Raw genomic sequence first — 15,770 nt, 5'->3', positions numbered from 1 at the left:
AGGGTGGAGATGGTGTACCAAATAAAAACCTTCAAACTTTCCAAGATCATTGTGAGACTCTTTTGCCAGAATTATAAATAAATAAATGTAGGCTCCAAAAAAAAAAAAAAAAAAAAAAAAAAAAGGTAGGAGGAGGAGAAACATATTAACCTAAACAGACCTAGGTGGAGAACGAAATCAGATTATAAATTAAGCTATACTTATAAATATAAATATAAACGACTTAAATTTTCTATTACTCAATTCCATTCCTCCTTAGGAAAAAAAAAAAAAAAGAATTCCATTCCTCCTTATAATATATTTCATTTGAGTACTAATACATATATATATATTTATCTTGCAGATCGTGTGCCCTCCAAGAAACAAAGAGCTTCCTTTTATTTTTATTTGTTATTCATCAATTGCGTGTTTTAGATTGTAAAATTTATCATTTTTATTTGGAGCCATTTTTGTATGACAAGATTTTATTTGTATTGTTGAATCGTCTGTCAACATTTTGGGATGATTAGTTTGATAAGTAGGAGCACTAACAAGAGGCAACCAGATTGTTACTCTGCTATAAATTTTGATGTTCATTATACATATTTTTAACATATTTATATCTCTTTTTTCTCCGGTCAAATCTAATGGGTTAAAAATCACTGTATTAAAAATATATTTTATTAAAAAATATATTAGTACGATTACAGCGGAGGATTCAAACACAACCCCCCCCCCCCCCCTCCCCCTCCCATAAAAAGATGCTCCATCCATATACTGTCAGTGATCGAGAACAAAAGGCAAGAATTATGATACGAGTATATATGTAAAGTTTGTCCTCACATATATATATATATATATATATATAATTCTAAATCTTTTCGAGTAATAATTTAGTTAGGTCTTAACCTCCTCCACGTACACGACATATCCATCCCTACAGGGATGTTACAAAAGTAACCCTAACTTTGCTGAAAAAGATGGGCCTGTCTTTTCCCCAACACAATTGAAAAAACTATCACATCCCAACCTCATTCATGCATGTTTGTGCCCCCAAGCTTTTCTCTTCCCAAAATTGCCCTTAAAAGGTAATATCTTCTCAACAACTAAATCCTCCTAAATTGCATCCGCCCCAACCGATAAGAAAAATTAGTGACATGAAAATGCTGTGACGTTTGGTTTTATATTTTAATATTTTTTTTATTAGTTGGAACAAATACATTGTAATGCATGAAAAGATTTTGATCTATCTTTACACACAGATAAGTTTTCAGTTGGCAGACCTATTTAGTGTTTTAGTCCCAGAATATATTAATTATAAACTTGTTTAATTTTTTAACAATGGTTTGGTCCATCATTAGCAGGTTATTGATGCAATTTAAGCTCTTAAAAAGGACCTAAAACCCTCGGTACTATAATTGGAGACCAAACTGAAAATGACCTAAATATATATTTCTAGATTATTATAGACCGTACTGAATATATATATTCCTCTAACCATTTGCTGTAGAAACTTTTTCATTTTTTTTGGGTGGGGGTGGGGGTAGAGTAAATTTACCAAAATGGGTATCAGTTTATTTTGATCATTTTATCAAGAAGTTCCATGGGATCCTATCTATTCATTGTAAATTTATTTTGGGTATTTTGTGACTAGCCTTCAGTAATGACATAATTCCATTGAAAAACATAGCCAATGCACCATGCTGACATGAAATTGTCACACCAAAAAGGTTGATAAGTTTAAAATTCGTGAAAACATGAAAATTGACTTCCTTTCTAATTAACGGTAAAGTGTAAAAAACTTTTACTCTGTATATAGAATGTGCAGTGCAAATATTTCTTGCTGTTCAAAAAAATTTCTACATTTTTCAAATTGGGCAAATAAATACATTTTCTCAATTTGAAGGCCGAATTACTTAAAATGCCCTTTAAGAAAAAATAAAAATAAAATTTTTTTGTGGATTTTATAAAAAAAAATTTGGTCAAAATTAACTGTCAACAAATATTAAGAGACAATTTGTACCTATTTTCAAATGTCAAAAATTATTTTACACATTTTTTTATATAGCTTGAGTTTTTTTTTTTTTTTTTTTACACTTAACCCTATTTAATCAATAAAAATGATTAGCGACGTGAGATACACAAATTCAACACGCATCCAATTGAATTCTCACCCTTTCCACATGGAAGAGGCAAAAATATATAAGTCTCTAACATTAATCTCATTCAAAATCGGACCAATTAAGTAAGTTGTTCATCATCACTCTCTAGCTTATTAAATGCCAAACAATTAAGTAGTCCTCTGGAGGGCTCACATCAACTCTGCATAGTTGACATTATTACATTACATTGGTTGCAAATTAACCACTTCCCTTTTGCTGAGACGAGAATTTTCACTCCAGTCCTCAGAATAATTGGATCAACTAATTTCAGACACAATATTGTTCACTTTCGATTCTCTTGGACCAAAGAGTTTTTAAGGGTCACTAATTCTAATACTACTCCAGATAGGTTCACGTTAATTACAAGTTTAAAATGCGTTGTGTCATAAAAGGGTATAGAACCTAAATATAACACTTCACATTTTCCAAACAATGTGGGATCATGACACCCTAAAACCTGTCAATGCTCGCCCATATCACACCCGCCCACAGAAATCGTCACATTTAGTCTTTTCTATCATTTTATTTATTTATTTATTTATTTTACCTTTGACCAAAAATACACTTACACACTTATATATCATATGAAAATTTGAAGCATCCACCTTCTAGTTTTACTATAATAGTTTCATTTAAAATAATAATGCGGTAACAATTTAATCTTATAAAAAGATTCTTTAGACATCAATCTCTGACGTTTCAAAATTTTTTGTATTTTTTGTTTTTGTTTTGTTTGAATGGCAAAGTAAATACACACATTTCAAACTCTTCCCATTCTCAAAGAAGAGAAGGAGATTATGAGCCTATTTAGTTTGTAACGGTGAGAAGAGTTTTCTATTTTCAAAATATTAAAAATAAAAAGCTATACAAAAAATTCTCCTTGATCCAATTTTTTGAAAAAGATCTGTTTTCAAAGAGCTGTATTTTATTGTTATCTGAAAACTATTTTCTATATTCTGAATTTTTAAAAATTATTTTCAAAATTACAAACCAAACATGTCCTATATATGATTAGACTAGAGATTCTTGTGTTATTATTTTTACATTTGATTATATCACCATGGTTAAAATATAAAGTTTTTAGGATAGATTAGGAGACAAAACATTAAATTAAGGAGACAAAACAAATTGGGAAGAACATGGCCTGTGACAATGAACTTTACATTTCGGTACATGACATGGATCCATCAAAGGGTCAGATGGTACGGTGCAGACTACACGTAGTAATTGAATGAGTCCTCCTCCTGCTAAATAACTCTCCAGTCCTATTGCCTGCCTCACTGCTGCATCTACAATTTACCCTCTCTTTTCCCATTATATATATATATATATATATATATATATATATATATATATATATATATTTCATTTTCATAAAGAATTACTGTAATTCATATCTTATTTCCAAGCTGTTGTTACGTACAAATCTTATATAATCACTTATTGGTTTAGTAAGGTCATGTAAGCATTAAAAGGCCTTGATCTAGACAAGAAAGACGTTTAATCTAAATTAAATGTTGTGACCGAATGATTGCAAATATTTAGAGTTTATGTTAGGATCCCAAATTCAAATTACACGTTATAACGGGTTAAAACTTGTTTATATAACACACATAACGGGTTAAAACTTATTGGTTTAGTAAGGTCATGTAAGCATTGGAAATTGGAGTATTTGTATTCTGAAATCAATCTGACAATATTCTGAAATCACCCTAACAATAGAATTACAAAATATTGAAATCAATCTATTTCTTCACTTAGTTTTGAAAGAAACTTACAACTAAAGGTGGCTCTAAATTGTTCTTCGTTTTCCCATTTTTTGAAAAGTAATCCAAACAAAGGTGCTCGTGGTGGGTGATATATATTTCCCCACTAATTACAAATACTCCAATTTCCAATGGTATCCTTTCTGCTCAAATAATTGAATATTCTTTGTAGAAACTAAGTCACGTAAAGCGGGAGTAAATTTGAGAGCAGGAGCGTGAGAGTGGCAAAATTATGTCATAAATAGTGAGAATTTGAGTAAGAACGCGAGCGAAGCGTGAGAGCGGGAGCGCATTCGATACATAAGATCAACATCTATTGAGAATGATTATCGGACTTAGTGTAAGAATTTGGAATATCTCCCGTCTTGATTTTATTGGTTTTTGTCCATTTCTGTCACCAAGCTAGTGTTAATTATGTCTAGGTCCAAACAGACGGTGAATGATCGAAATGGATATATTAAAATGGAGACAGTATCTTAAAATCTAAATACATTGTTTTTAAGAGGCGTATACAATTCGGTCCGGTTTAGTGCAATTTCAAATTAAATTGGAGTCAAATCGATTCTAATAATTTTTAAAAAAATTGAAATCAGAATCAAAATCGTTGAGGTTTAGAACCGAACCATAAAAAACCGGTTTAGTTCGGTTCCTCACCACTCCTCCTCTTCTTCTTCTTTTTTTTAATTAACCTTTGGAAAAAAAAAAAAAAAAAAACCTCATCACATCAATTTGGTTTATTGAAATAAATACAAATTTATACAACAAATGAACAATAATAAAACCTCTCAACCAAAAAATAAAATATATCGTACTCTAAAAGCAAATGAGCTACTGTTATATTATTATTATTATTATTATATATATATTGTGAAACAAATATGAAATTTAGAAATAAAAAACTTTTTGAGGGTAACCTTATTTTTGTGTGTAGTCTAAAAAAAATATTGTTGTGTTCATGTATAATTTTTTGTCTTTGTGACATTCTGTATATTATATTATTGTTTATTAGTATTATCATTTACGGTTCGGTTTAGTTCCAATAAATTTGAAATCGGAATTGGAATGAGAACTTAATCATAAAAGAACAATGCGACTGATTCAATGCGGTTCCTGCCAGTTCCATGATTCCAAGTTTTTTGTCATAAAAAATAAAATTAAAAAATAAAATTAAAAAATCTATTTGATAGTATTTCTATCATTTTTTTCATCATTTCTAATTTGATCAATTTTCTCTTCTTTTCCTCCCCGTTTTTGGAACACACAACCAATTTTTCTTATTTTAATTTTGTACATATTGTATATATTTTCATGTAATTTACATCTTTGTCACCCCAAATTTTTTAAAACCTTGGGCCTCCAATCTAAAATATACTAAAAACCCCCTTCAATTCAAGCTTTTAATCATTTAAACCCAACAAGTCATGACCCGAATCCCATAATTATATCTAAATAAAGAAAATTAAGGCTTTTTCGGTGAAACTATAGAGGATAATTTTCTTATGTTCGTGTGATATATATATATATATATTTTCATAATAGTTACATTCAATTATCTCATACAAACATATCAAAAACCCATGATCACAAGAATAAGAGACCATATATTAAAATTTTATGCAGGTGTAAATATATGATACCGTTACATATATTATAAGGTAAATTACATTAACCTCCCTTGAGGTTTGGACAAATTTCATAGGTATATTTAACTTTGATCTTCTCTAAAAATGTTAAATATTTTTTATACCCTTATCTAATTTAATGGTAGTTTTTTTTTTTAAAAAAAAAAAAAAAAACTTTATAACCATTTTTTTCCCATCTTGTAAACACTAACATATATATATATTACGAGGCAAGAATTGTTAGAAGTTAGATTAGTAGATGCAGAGAGTCGAAGCCCGACACTCTAAAATTCACCGAAGACCCTAATCCACTAGGCTATCGAGGCATCTGCAAACACTAGTATATTACTCTTATCTAATTTTTTTTTTTTTTTTTTATTTGACATTTTTTCTGGATTAGTACTTATATGTTGACATGAAATAACAAAAATACCATGACCTTAATATCCTGACAAAAATATTATTATTTTTTGGTTATTGACATTTATTAGGTTTTTTTTTTTTTTTTTTTGGTTATTGACATTTGATTAGGTTTTTGTCAGGATATTAAGGTCATGGTATTTTTGTTATTTCATGTCAACATAAAAAATAAAAAATAATAATAAAAAATAATAAAAAAACCTAATCAAATGTCAATAACCAAAAAATAATAATATTTTTGTCATATTAAGGTCATGGTATTTTTGTTATTTCATGTCAACATAAAAAAATAAAAAATAAAAAATAAAAAATAAAAAACCTAATCAAATGTCAATAACCAAAAAATAATAATATTTTTGTCAGGATATTAAGGTCATGGTATTTTTGTTATTTCATGTCAACATATAAGTACTAATCCAGAAAAAATGTCAAAATATAAGGATATTAAAGTCTTTTAACACAAGAAAATAGTAACTTAGTCATTTTAAAATTTTCATTAATGGCAAAATCTCAGGAGAGGTCAGAATAATAAAGACTAAATGTTCTACCAGTGTGTAAACATCATGGGAGATCAGTGTAAGTTACCCTTTATATATATATATCCATGTTTATATTTCTTCTGGTTATGATATGCAGTTGTCAGATAAAGTATAAGTAGCTGCATACACCAAAGCCAATACACTTACATTCACGCTTAATGTATACAGCTTTCCTCTCTTATAAAAAGCGCTATGAGGAAGGAGGTTTTGTTGCCTTAAATATTTTGGGTCACTCTCTCTATTAAATTAATATGTAAATATAAATATGGTAAAAATCATAAAAGGACACATTTACTGAGTTGCAGAAGCTGATTCTTTTTTGGCATCCGAGTCTCAATACTGCTCTTTAGACACAAAGTACATAATATACAAGTTGAGAGGTATCTAAAGCTATAGATACCTCAATGCCTCCTCACCAGTGTTTGACTACAGTACACACGCTACACAGACTTCCCATGCCAGGAAAGTGGTAAATAGAATCAGCAATAGCCAGCAGGTACTACTTTTTTGCCATCATACTTTGATGTTTGTTTGTAATCAATCTTAGAAACCCTAATTGGAGAGGGGGGTCCTAAAAATTGGGCTAGGCTTGGTTATGGATAAGCAAGTGTCGGCTTGTAGTACCATGTCCTATATCTATTATCTAGCCATATATTAATTCTCTTTCTATCCAAGATCCTACCTCTCTCATATATTAGCCAAGAAGGCATGCGTGACCCACCCTATACTTAGAGTCTTAGAGCCCTTGTGGGGGAGTGGCCATTGCAAGCATGTATGTTCACACTAGGTGTCCCCTACACACAGCACACAAGTCCATATCAGCAATATGAATCTTCCCTGTAAGTGTTAAGCTACATAATTGGACAGCACAAAAATCACTGGAACACAGTTGTCCATCAATACACACACACACACACACACACACACACACACATATCCAAACATTATGTCCTTTTCTTTTTTTTGAATAATTACTCTACTCTACACACTACACAGTAATACCAAATGTTGTGCAATCTCCTGTCTTCTTCTCCAAATAGCATTCCAAATAAGCAGGACCAAATTTCAATACTATAACATCCCATATGGAAGGAACGCATGTTTTGAGAAGGTTTAGTTGAGTGGTCAAGAGGCCAAATACCTCCTATCCAAACAACAACTCCACAGGGTCCCATCCACTTCATCCATCATTCTAATTCTGTAGATTTTTCAATTCTCTTTACTTCCAAAATGCTCATCACAACACAATTATCATCAACAGGTGTCCCAAATTATCAATATTCACTTGTTCATGTTTTCACGTAAATTTTACTAAGCTACCGTGTACATTCATAGGACTCGCTACTCACTAGATAGCAAAACAGTTGCAAAAGCTTGTATGCATGGAATCATATTGTTGACTTCTAAGATTGTAGAGACAATAGATCAAGGAAAACTATCTATTTCAAGGTAGATTATTGGCCTATAGAATATCTACTGGGGCTAGGTTTAAGTTGGCACACGGCAAAGTTCTCTGGACCACAAAGGAATGGGACATGGATGGATCCACACAAATGAAATGTTAGCAAGATAAGCACTCGCATGTATGGTGTACCATCCAGACAATTTAACAAACAATCAAGCAGACACGTGCATTACTTTTCTTCTTTTTCTATTTCTTCCTTTAATTTGTCTATGCAATGCCAATAACAATATTTGGCAAAAGTTTGAAAGAGAGAAACTACTTTAAATACACAATGGGAAGTTTGTAAGGTAACGGCACCACAAAAAGGTACCACAATCTTTAAACAGTGAACTTGATTTGTTCTAACAAGTAACATATGCAAAATTCCTGAAAATAAGACCCACCATCTTTCTGACTTGTCTTTTCTATAAATCAAGGACAAAGTTATTTCGAAAGCCAATAAATAATAAGAAATAATGTACAAGCTGCAATGACGGCAGACAGAATGAGAGTATCTCTTGATCGCTTTCTCCTAATTGAACCTGTAACCACAGCAAAAAGATTAATGAAAACTAATTTTAAAGAAGGGGAACTCAGTCAAATAATGGCTTCAAGAAATTACCAAGTAAACCACGTATAATAGGAAATTTATCGCTTAGTAGCTTCACTTTCCCTTGAACATCACCAAAAAAAGCCCTCTGTGAACCCAAGGCTGCCCTTGTAGATTGAGCTTGACTAATCACATCATCCATCTGCATAGAAGTAAACTCAACACCGTGTTTAAATAACAAAAAGAAAAAACTTCTCACAGAGATTAGCAGCGAATCAAGTAAAGTGCAATTGTTGCTTTCAAGAATGATGCGAAAAGGTCCCTCCTCTCCCTCTAGATCAATTCACTAAATTTGTCAACTTTATCAATCAATTACGTCTGAATTTTTCTTTCCTCCTTTTTCTTTTTTCTTTCTCTCTTTTGTAGATGAATCAAAATTTTCCAAACTTTGTTTCACAAATCAGTTAACAGCTTTTCAAAATGATTATTTATAAATAACACAACATACACTAATTTTTTTCATTTTTCCAAACCACTCTATTAACCAGGCCAAACCTTTTACAAGAATGATCTGATTAGAGCAAACATAACTTAACCTAGTAAACTGGTTTGTGCAGGTTAGACTAGTAAATAATAATATCAACACCAGCTTGATTCTTACTTCTTTCCTTAAAAAGGCATGACAATCTGAGGCAAGATCAAATTACATTTAGTGTAGAAATTTCTATTCAAACACCCATAAATTATTTTCTGGACAATTCATCTTTTGTCAACCTCAACATTGGATTAAATGTCAATACTATTCTGTGGTTCATTCAAAAACACAAGTTGATCAAATATGCAGAACTATTATTACATTGACATCACATTATAATTATAGTTCTATTTTAACACTTTATTGATAGAAAAATAGGCTTTTGAATCAGATACCTACCATATCCGATCAACTTGGTATTTGGTGTGCATGATCACAATAAAAATATTGAATCTAATGGTTAGTTTGACAATATTTGAGTCCTACAGATATCTATTATTACACAAGGTGACTTCCTATTATGCCTCTTTAAATTAGTCTAGTTATCTCGCTGCATGTAATGATTGGGATGGGATCAGGTAAAATTGGTAACAGTCTAAGCCCGCCAAAGTAGAACCCCTCATTAAACTCTTAACACATATAAGCTATGTCACATTGACTGAGCTATTACTTTTAGGTATTGGGTATGTGAAATATCAGTAAACTTCAAATTAGTTGTAATATTATATTTAAACACATTATTTCTAAAAAATTAAACAAATTTATTCAATTTAAAAGTACACCTAGAGAAGGAAAGGTGTCCGTTTATCTTTTTGTTTGGTTGGGTGAAAGGAGTAAAAAGAGGTGACACCTCTCTATTATTTGGTAATCTGGAAGGAAAGAAGAAATGATGAGGAGTAATAATGTCGCATTATAATATATAAATACTTATCCTTCTCTTCCCTCCTCTCTTCCGTCCAATTCTGGAGGGATGAAAAATGGTGGGGAAGATGGCTCATACATCTATTCCTTCCCTCAAAATCTCCCTTGCACCAAACAATGTAGACTTGTTCCATCCATCCTCTCTTTCCTCCCTCCCCTTCCTTCACTCCTACCAAATGCAGCATTAATAATGTTATGAGATTATGCAAGCATATACTAGTCTTAAACATTTTTACCATGTGGACTATCTGTTTACATCAATTGCCTCCAGGTGGTGTTATGTTGTTTGTGTGATCAGCTTTATGTGATTAGTCACAAATATTGAAACCATGTTTTTCAACAGTACAATGATAACATTATGGAAGTTCAACAAAAAAAGCAACTTAACAAATATATAATGGAAATATATCAAAGAGCAGTGAACTGAGTGAAGTATTACATGAGCAATGCTTCCATGTATGGCAAAAAAAGCATCTTAACAAATATATAATGGAAATAGATCTAAGAGCAGTGAACTGAGTGAAGTATTACATGAGCAATGCTTCCATGTATGGCAGCTCTCTCCCGTAGTAACTGCATTCTTGGAGACATACTACCAGATGCCTGCATAAAGGCGGATCTTAGCTTTAAGAAACAACAGTGGTGGTAATAATAAAAGTTTAATAAAATCTCGCTCACCTTGTACTCACTGATATCATCTCTTACAGAACTGAGAAGCTCAGCATGTTCTCTCATTGAGTTTATATTCCCCTTGGTTCGTCTAAATTCCTAAAAGAAAAACATGATATTTGGTCAGTGGCCAAAAGGAAAAATCCAACTACTTAGTTAAGGAAATACAAATGCCTATACAGCAGTAAAAGGTTAGTGTGCAGGCAGCATAGTTGAGGGTTTCTAGCTCCTCCAAGAAATTGTACTGAGATAGAACTACAAGAAACACTCTTAAAAACTACCAGACTAACATCAGCATATTGTGAGATCGAACTTCCAAATATCAAATAAATATACACAAAATAGTCTTAGCAATAAGATGTAATTCAGGATCCTAGGTTGGGCTAGGACTTTAGAGTGAAATGCTGCTGGGAAAATACCAAACTAACCTTATGAAGCAGAAAATAATGTATTTCCAGGGCCTATGCTGGTTCTAGAGAAGCAAAAGCCAAACATTTCTTGTACTTTCTTCATGACAAAAAATAGGCAACTGTGAAATTTCTATGAGCATTTCTTGAGTGCCCAAAATATATCCAATTCCCATCATTAAGCTCACTATATAAATCTACGCGTATTATATACTTCCCAAGCCCATGAAAGAGCATGCTCATTTGGGAAGGGCTAAATTTAATAAATGAGGAATTACCAACCCATCAGATCTGCAGAGCATTTATAAAAACAAAACAGACGTTTATGCTCTCCAAAACAAAACAAAAACAAAAAAACATGAGATTGTACGCTGCCATGTTCAAAATAATATTTTTTATAACTCAGCGAGCACAAATTTCTTCTGTGGATAAGAAGTAATTTATAAAATTATTTGCTGTAACAAAGCAAATGAAAACAATTATTAGTTTTGCGCATTACAAGAAATGCAAGTATATTGATCATACAAATCTTTACTTTTTATGAGGGCACGGCCACATGGGACCAGAAAAACAACTAACACTGATCTAAAATACTCATATGGACACCAAACTTCACAAAATAAATTTAGACCCTTCTAGGCCCAAGCCATGAGCAAAAAGTAAGGAACAGGAGCAAAAGGGGCAAGAAAACAAATGACCGAGCTGCACAGAAACTGCTCATTCAGGAATATTTTGCAAGATAGAAACCTGAGTTGGACATAAGACCAGATTGCAGGGCCAAATATATTTCCAGCTGAGCTAGGGATTACTCTTTTTCAGTTCAAGGTCTATATAGGAAAAAATAGGTCAACTAGGAAACCTGCCCCACAGCTAAGTGAGACGGATTCTGGACTTACATTTTCCCCCACAGCCAAGTGAGAAAGGTTTTGGATTTGCATAATGCCATAATCAGAGTTGGTCTACAAGGGGGTGTAACTTTAGAACTATTCTCAGCTTCAGTTAATTCAGGTATTACCGTATTACAAGTTTAAACAAGTTTTAGCAATTTGTTTCCATTATGGTGCTCTAGTATAAATGCAGAACTACTGAAGAGTCAAGTCCCAAGTTGTAAAAACTAAAAACCAATCCAACACCATAGAAGACAAATATGGTTCTTTCAAACTACAACTAGTAGGATTATAGCATTAGCAATATTTAGCATTTTTAGTCTTCTATTTAAAAGGAGATAACTATATTTATGGTGCACTTTCTAATTTAGTATTCCAAAATGATATTGTTCAGTTAGCAGATACAGCACATGATGATTTCCTTTTATTATTTCAAAAATCAACAAGGAAAACATGTAGAAAATTTTCCATTGCATCTTTATGTATCATATCAAAGAATTTTGAAGAGACACGTGTTTCCAGAAGAGTTGTATGAGGCACAGTCATTGCCCAATTAATAGCATCAAGGAAATAAATAGAAGCTTTACACACCAGTTCACTAGTTCTAATTCACTACTACGGTACACCAGTGGCTTCAGCAAAGCCTGCTCATTAATGTAAATTGTGACTGCATTGTGTAATAATTTGATATTAGCAATTAATAACTATTGATGCAAAGTAAAAAAAAAAAAGTTCAAAGGTAAGAGCTGCACTGGAAATTATGAGCATTAGATCATCGAACATGCAACGTGTAAATAAGTTTAAGAAGTTCCTTAGTAGATTATGAAGTGAAAAAAATTTTCTGAACTGGCAAATGTTCAGGATAACGAGATATCACCAAAATAGGAATTGCACAACAATGGAATTGAACCTGGGTAAACTCGTGAAGTATGTCCCTGTGCCTTGCAAGCTTTTGGGTAACTGAAGTAGTAGGTGCAGCAGATGCAGCACATCGACTCATAGCATCATTGGTATCCAGTAATTTCTCAAGCAAAGATTGAATTTCCATTTCCATGGACTTCCATGACCTGCCGGATCCAACAGTTGGTGACCCGCTATCGACATAACCTGAACCCATATATATAATCAGAAGAAAGGCAGAAAGCCTTGCCAAATGTGGAAGATGTGAACCAGTAATAACCCATAAGCTACATCGTTGTGTTGCTGCATTTTGCTCCACTTGACTTATAAATTTAGCAGCAGTTAATTAAAAGCTACCCAAAATTATGATAATAATATCCTTATCAGTTGATTGCAAAATCAACAAAAAACACATCAAAATGTTTTAGTTACAGCTAGTAAACAGGAAAAACAATTCTGCATCTGCAAACAACATAAACTCATAGTTATAACTAAGGATCAAATTTACGCCAATGTCTATCATGTGGTCTGGATTAACCATGGTATAAGTGGTCAAGATGAGAGAAAAAAAAATGTTTTCAAGGCTAAATAGTAATTCATTACATCTAAAATTTTAGATATGTATCATTTCATGATTACTGTGTCAATATGTATTATTTAAAAATCCTAAATCAAATTGCCAATGTGTTCATTTTTCTAGGATTTTTGCTTTTTCTTATTTTAAAAGATTTGGAGAATGTTATTGTAAATAGATCACTATTTAGTTTCCGCTAAATGATGTTTTATTTTTCTCAGCTGACATGTGGATTCAAGGTTTAGGTTTTGGTTCGAGCATTTTAGGTCCTTCCTCTACTTTCTTTTGCTTCGCAACATCACAAGGGCACCTGCCCCATGGTCCTTGCACACACTATTTCTAAGTAAAAAGAGGAATCTGGTTGGTAAAAATCTAAAATTTGTCGAAATGGATCCAGATAATGATTAGGTTGTTTGTATTGGATAGGCAAATCTTCTTGGTTTCACACTTAAAGAACAACTTCAGAATTAAGGAAGAGGTGATCAGTGTATTCCCCTGCCTTCTTCCACATAAAACACATGTTAATAGAAAGAACCTTGAAATTTATTACTTATGCAAGTAAATATCCAAGTGGAAGCAAATAGGCATTAGGTCAAGAGCACTTGGAGGATGCCTTATGAATACGATAGTTTGGGACATGTCAAAGCAGATGGTAGTGCAAACTTATCATCTAAGAAAACATTTATTGTGGAACTTATCAAATATATATATATATATATATATATATATATATTGTGGAATAAGAAATGGATTCATAACTACATTCAAAATTTTCTAGTGGCATCTTTCAAATGGTTGGATAATGCATTCAGAGTTTACATGAAGGCTCCTTTAGATTGGAAAGGAACCTCGATGAGGGCTTTATGGTACCTCGTTTCAACCCTTTCAAACAGAAAATTGAAGAACAAAAAAATTAAGGCGTGCTTGGAATAACGTGATTTGACAGAATTTGGATTTTGCAATAGAATTCCGATTGTTGGAATGGATTGAGTAGACAATGGGATAAGATTTAAAGGGTTTCAAATATTAAAATGTAGTATTTTTAAATCTCATGAAAATGGTCAGGTTTCTGGCGTTTGGAATTAAGTAAACCAATTTGCAGTTTATCCAACTTTATCCCCATTTTAGCATCTTAAATTCTAGCTCATTTCAAATCCTTTGAAATTCCTTCAACTTTTTGACGTCCAATTCCCAAAAGGTTTTGGTTACAAAGTAAAAAGAATTTCCAATTTCTCCTCTTTTGCATCTAAGTCAAAATGAAAGGTCATTACTTCCCCATGTGTTTTCTTTATAGTCAAAGCTTCCAAGTAGATTACTAACTACGAATGCTTTTACGAAGTTTCATAACCCAAAAGAGACCTTCAAAAGTGAAGAATAAAGTAAAGTAATTTTTTCCTTATAAGCAATGCAATTATAGAAACGTCATGCGCATGTGTGTGTGTATAAGGAATATATATATATTGGGAATTCGGGGTCAGCAGTTCAATTCAGTAAGATCTAGACAAATCACAACAATGTCAATTACCAGGGACAATTTCTAACTCTTGGCTTAGTTGTTGTAAATATAACAGAATAAGATCTAAGATTCAGAAGTAAACATACAAATAACATATATAGAGAGAGAAAAAAAACCTCCTTGAGTCAATCTGGCGCCCAGTTTAGCATAGGAAGAGAGCTTGACGTCGAGATCGCCCTCGATCTTGCGAGCCTCCTTCCTGAGTTCCTCCCAACCCGACTCCTGTAACAACTCCGCCATTCCCACCCGGATCTCGATGGATCCGAACCTTTAACTCCTCCTTTATCCTCTTCGTACTCAAGTGTTCTTTGCTCTATTATTTCTACTTCTCTTCTCTACATCTACATGAAGAGACGGTTATTTTTTCTGTTATTACAGTTGGAACCAAATGCCCATTCAATCGCACTGCTCTGCACACCTGCTTAGCTTCTTTCCTCTGTTTTCGATCGGCTTTACATACGCGGAGAGACATTTGAGATTTGGGATCCTCTGGGTTAAATTACCATTTGTAACCCTTGTTTTGTTTTTTCAATATAGAATTATTTATTTATTGCAAATTATTCAGGCATACACTTTTTTTTTTATTTAAAAATCCGTACATTATTCTCTCAAAGCAGCCACGTCTAATTATTATTTATTTTTTTCCTCTAATTATTATTATTATATATTTTTTTTTATCTACATATCTAAATTTAACAATTGAAAAATAAATCATGTTATCACTAGTTAACTTACTAAATGTGTTATAGTTTTATGTACAATTTTCTTCTAAAAAAAAATATGATTCAAAAGGAAAATAATTTTCAAAATGTAACTTTTAAATGTATTAAAATGTATTAAAGTAGATATTTAGTATAGGAAAATTCACTTATCATCTAA

At 32.1% G+C, this 15,770-nt stretch overlaps 1 protein-coding gene across 1 annotated transcript; it reads right to left on the bottom strand.

Annotated features, from left to right (window-relative positions):
* Nucleotides 1-8,193: 8,193 nt before the first annotated feature.
* LOC132276522 (Golgi SNAP receptor complex member 1-2) lies at nucleotides 8,194-15,379 on the bottom strand. The gene is made up of 6 exons (XM_059777979.1): nucleotides 15,008-15,379; nucleotides 12,812-13,008; nucleotides 10,617-10,706; nucleotides 10,470-10,541; nucleotides 8,555-8,684; nucleotides 8,194-8,474 (listed from the first exon to the last, which is right to left on the bottom strand). Exons 1-6 carry the CDS (start codon nucleotides 15,129-15,131, stop codon nucleotides 8,377-8,379), a joined length of 711 nt encoding a protein of 236 aa, XP_059633962.1. The 5' UTR covers nucleotides 15,132-15,379; the 3' UTR covers nucleotides 8,194-8,376.
* Between the last annotated feature and the right edge of the window lie 391 nt (nucleotides 15,380-15,770).

Source organism: Cornus florida, unplaced genomic scaffold (genome assembly GCF_030987335.1).
Source record: "Cornus florida cultivar Cherokee Brave unplaced genomic scaffold, ASM3098733v1 CherokeeBrave_3.0.0_Hap2_Chr10, whole genome shotgun sequence".
NCBI classification, from domain to species: Eukaryota; Viridiplantae; Streptophyta; class Magnoliopsida; order Cornales; family Cornaceae; genus Cornus; species Cornus florida.
This window is presented reverse-complemented; position numbering and strand designations above follow the sequence as displayed.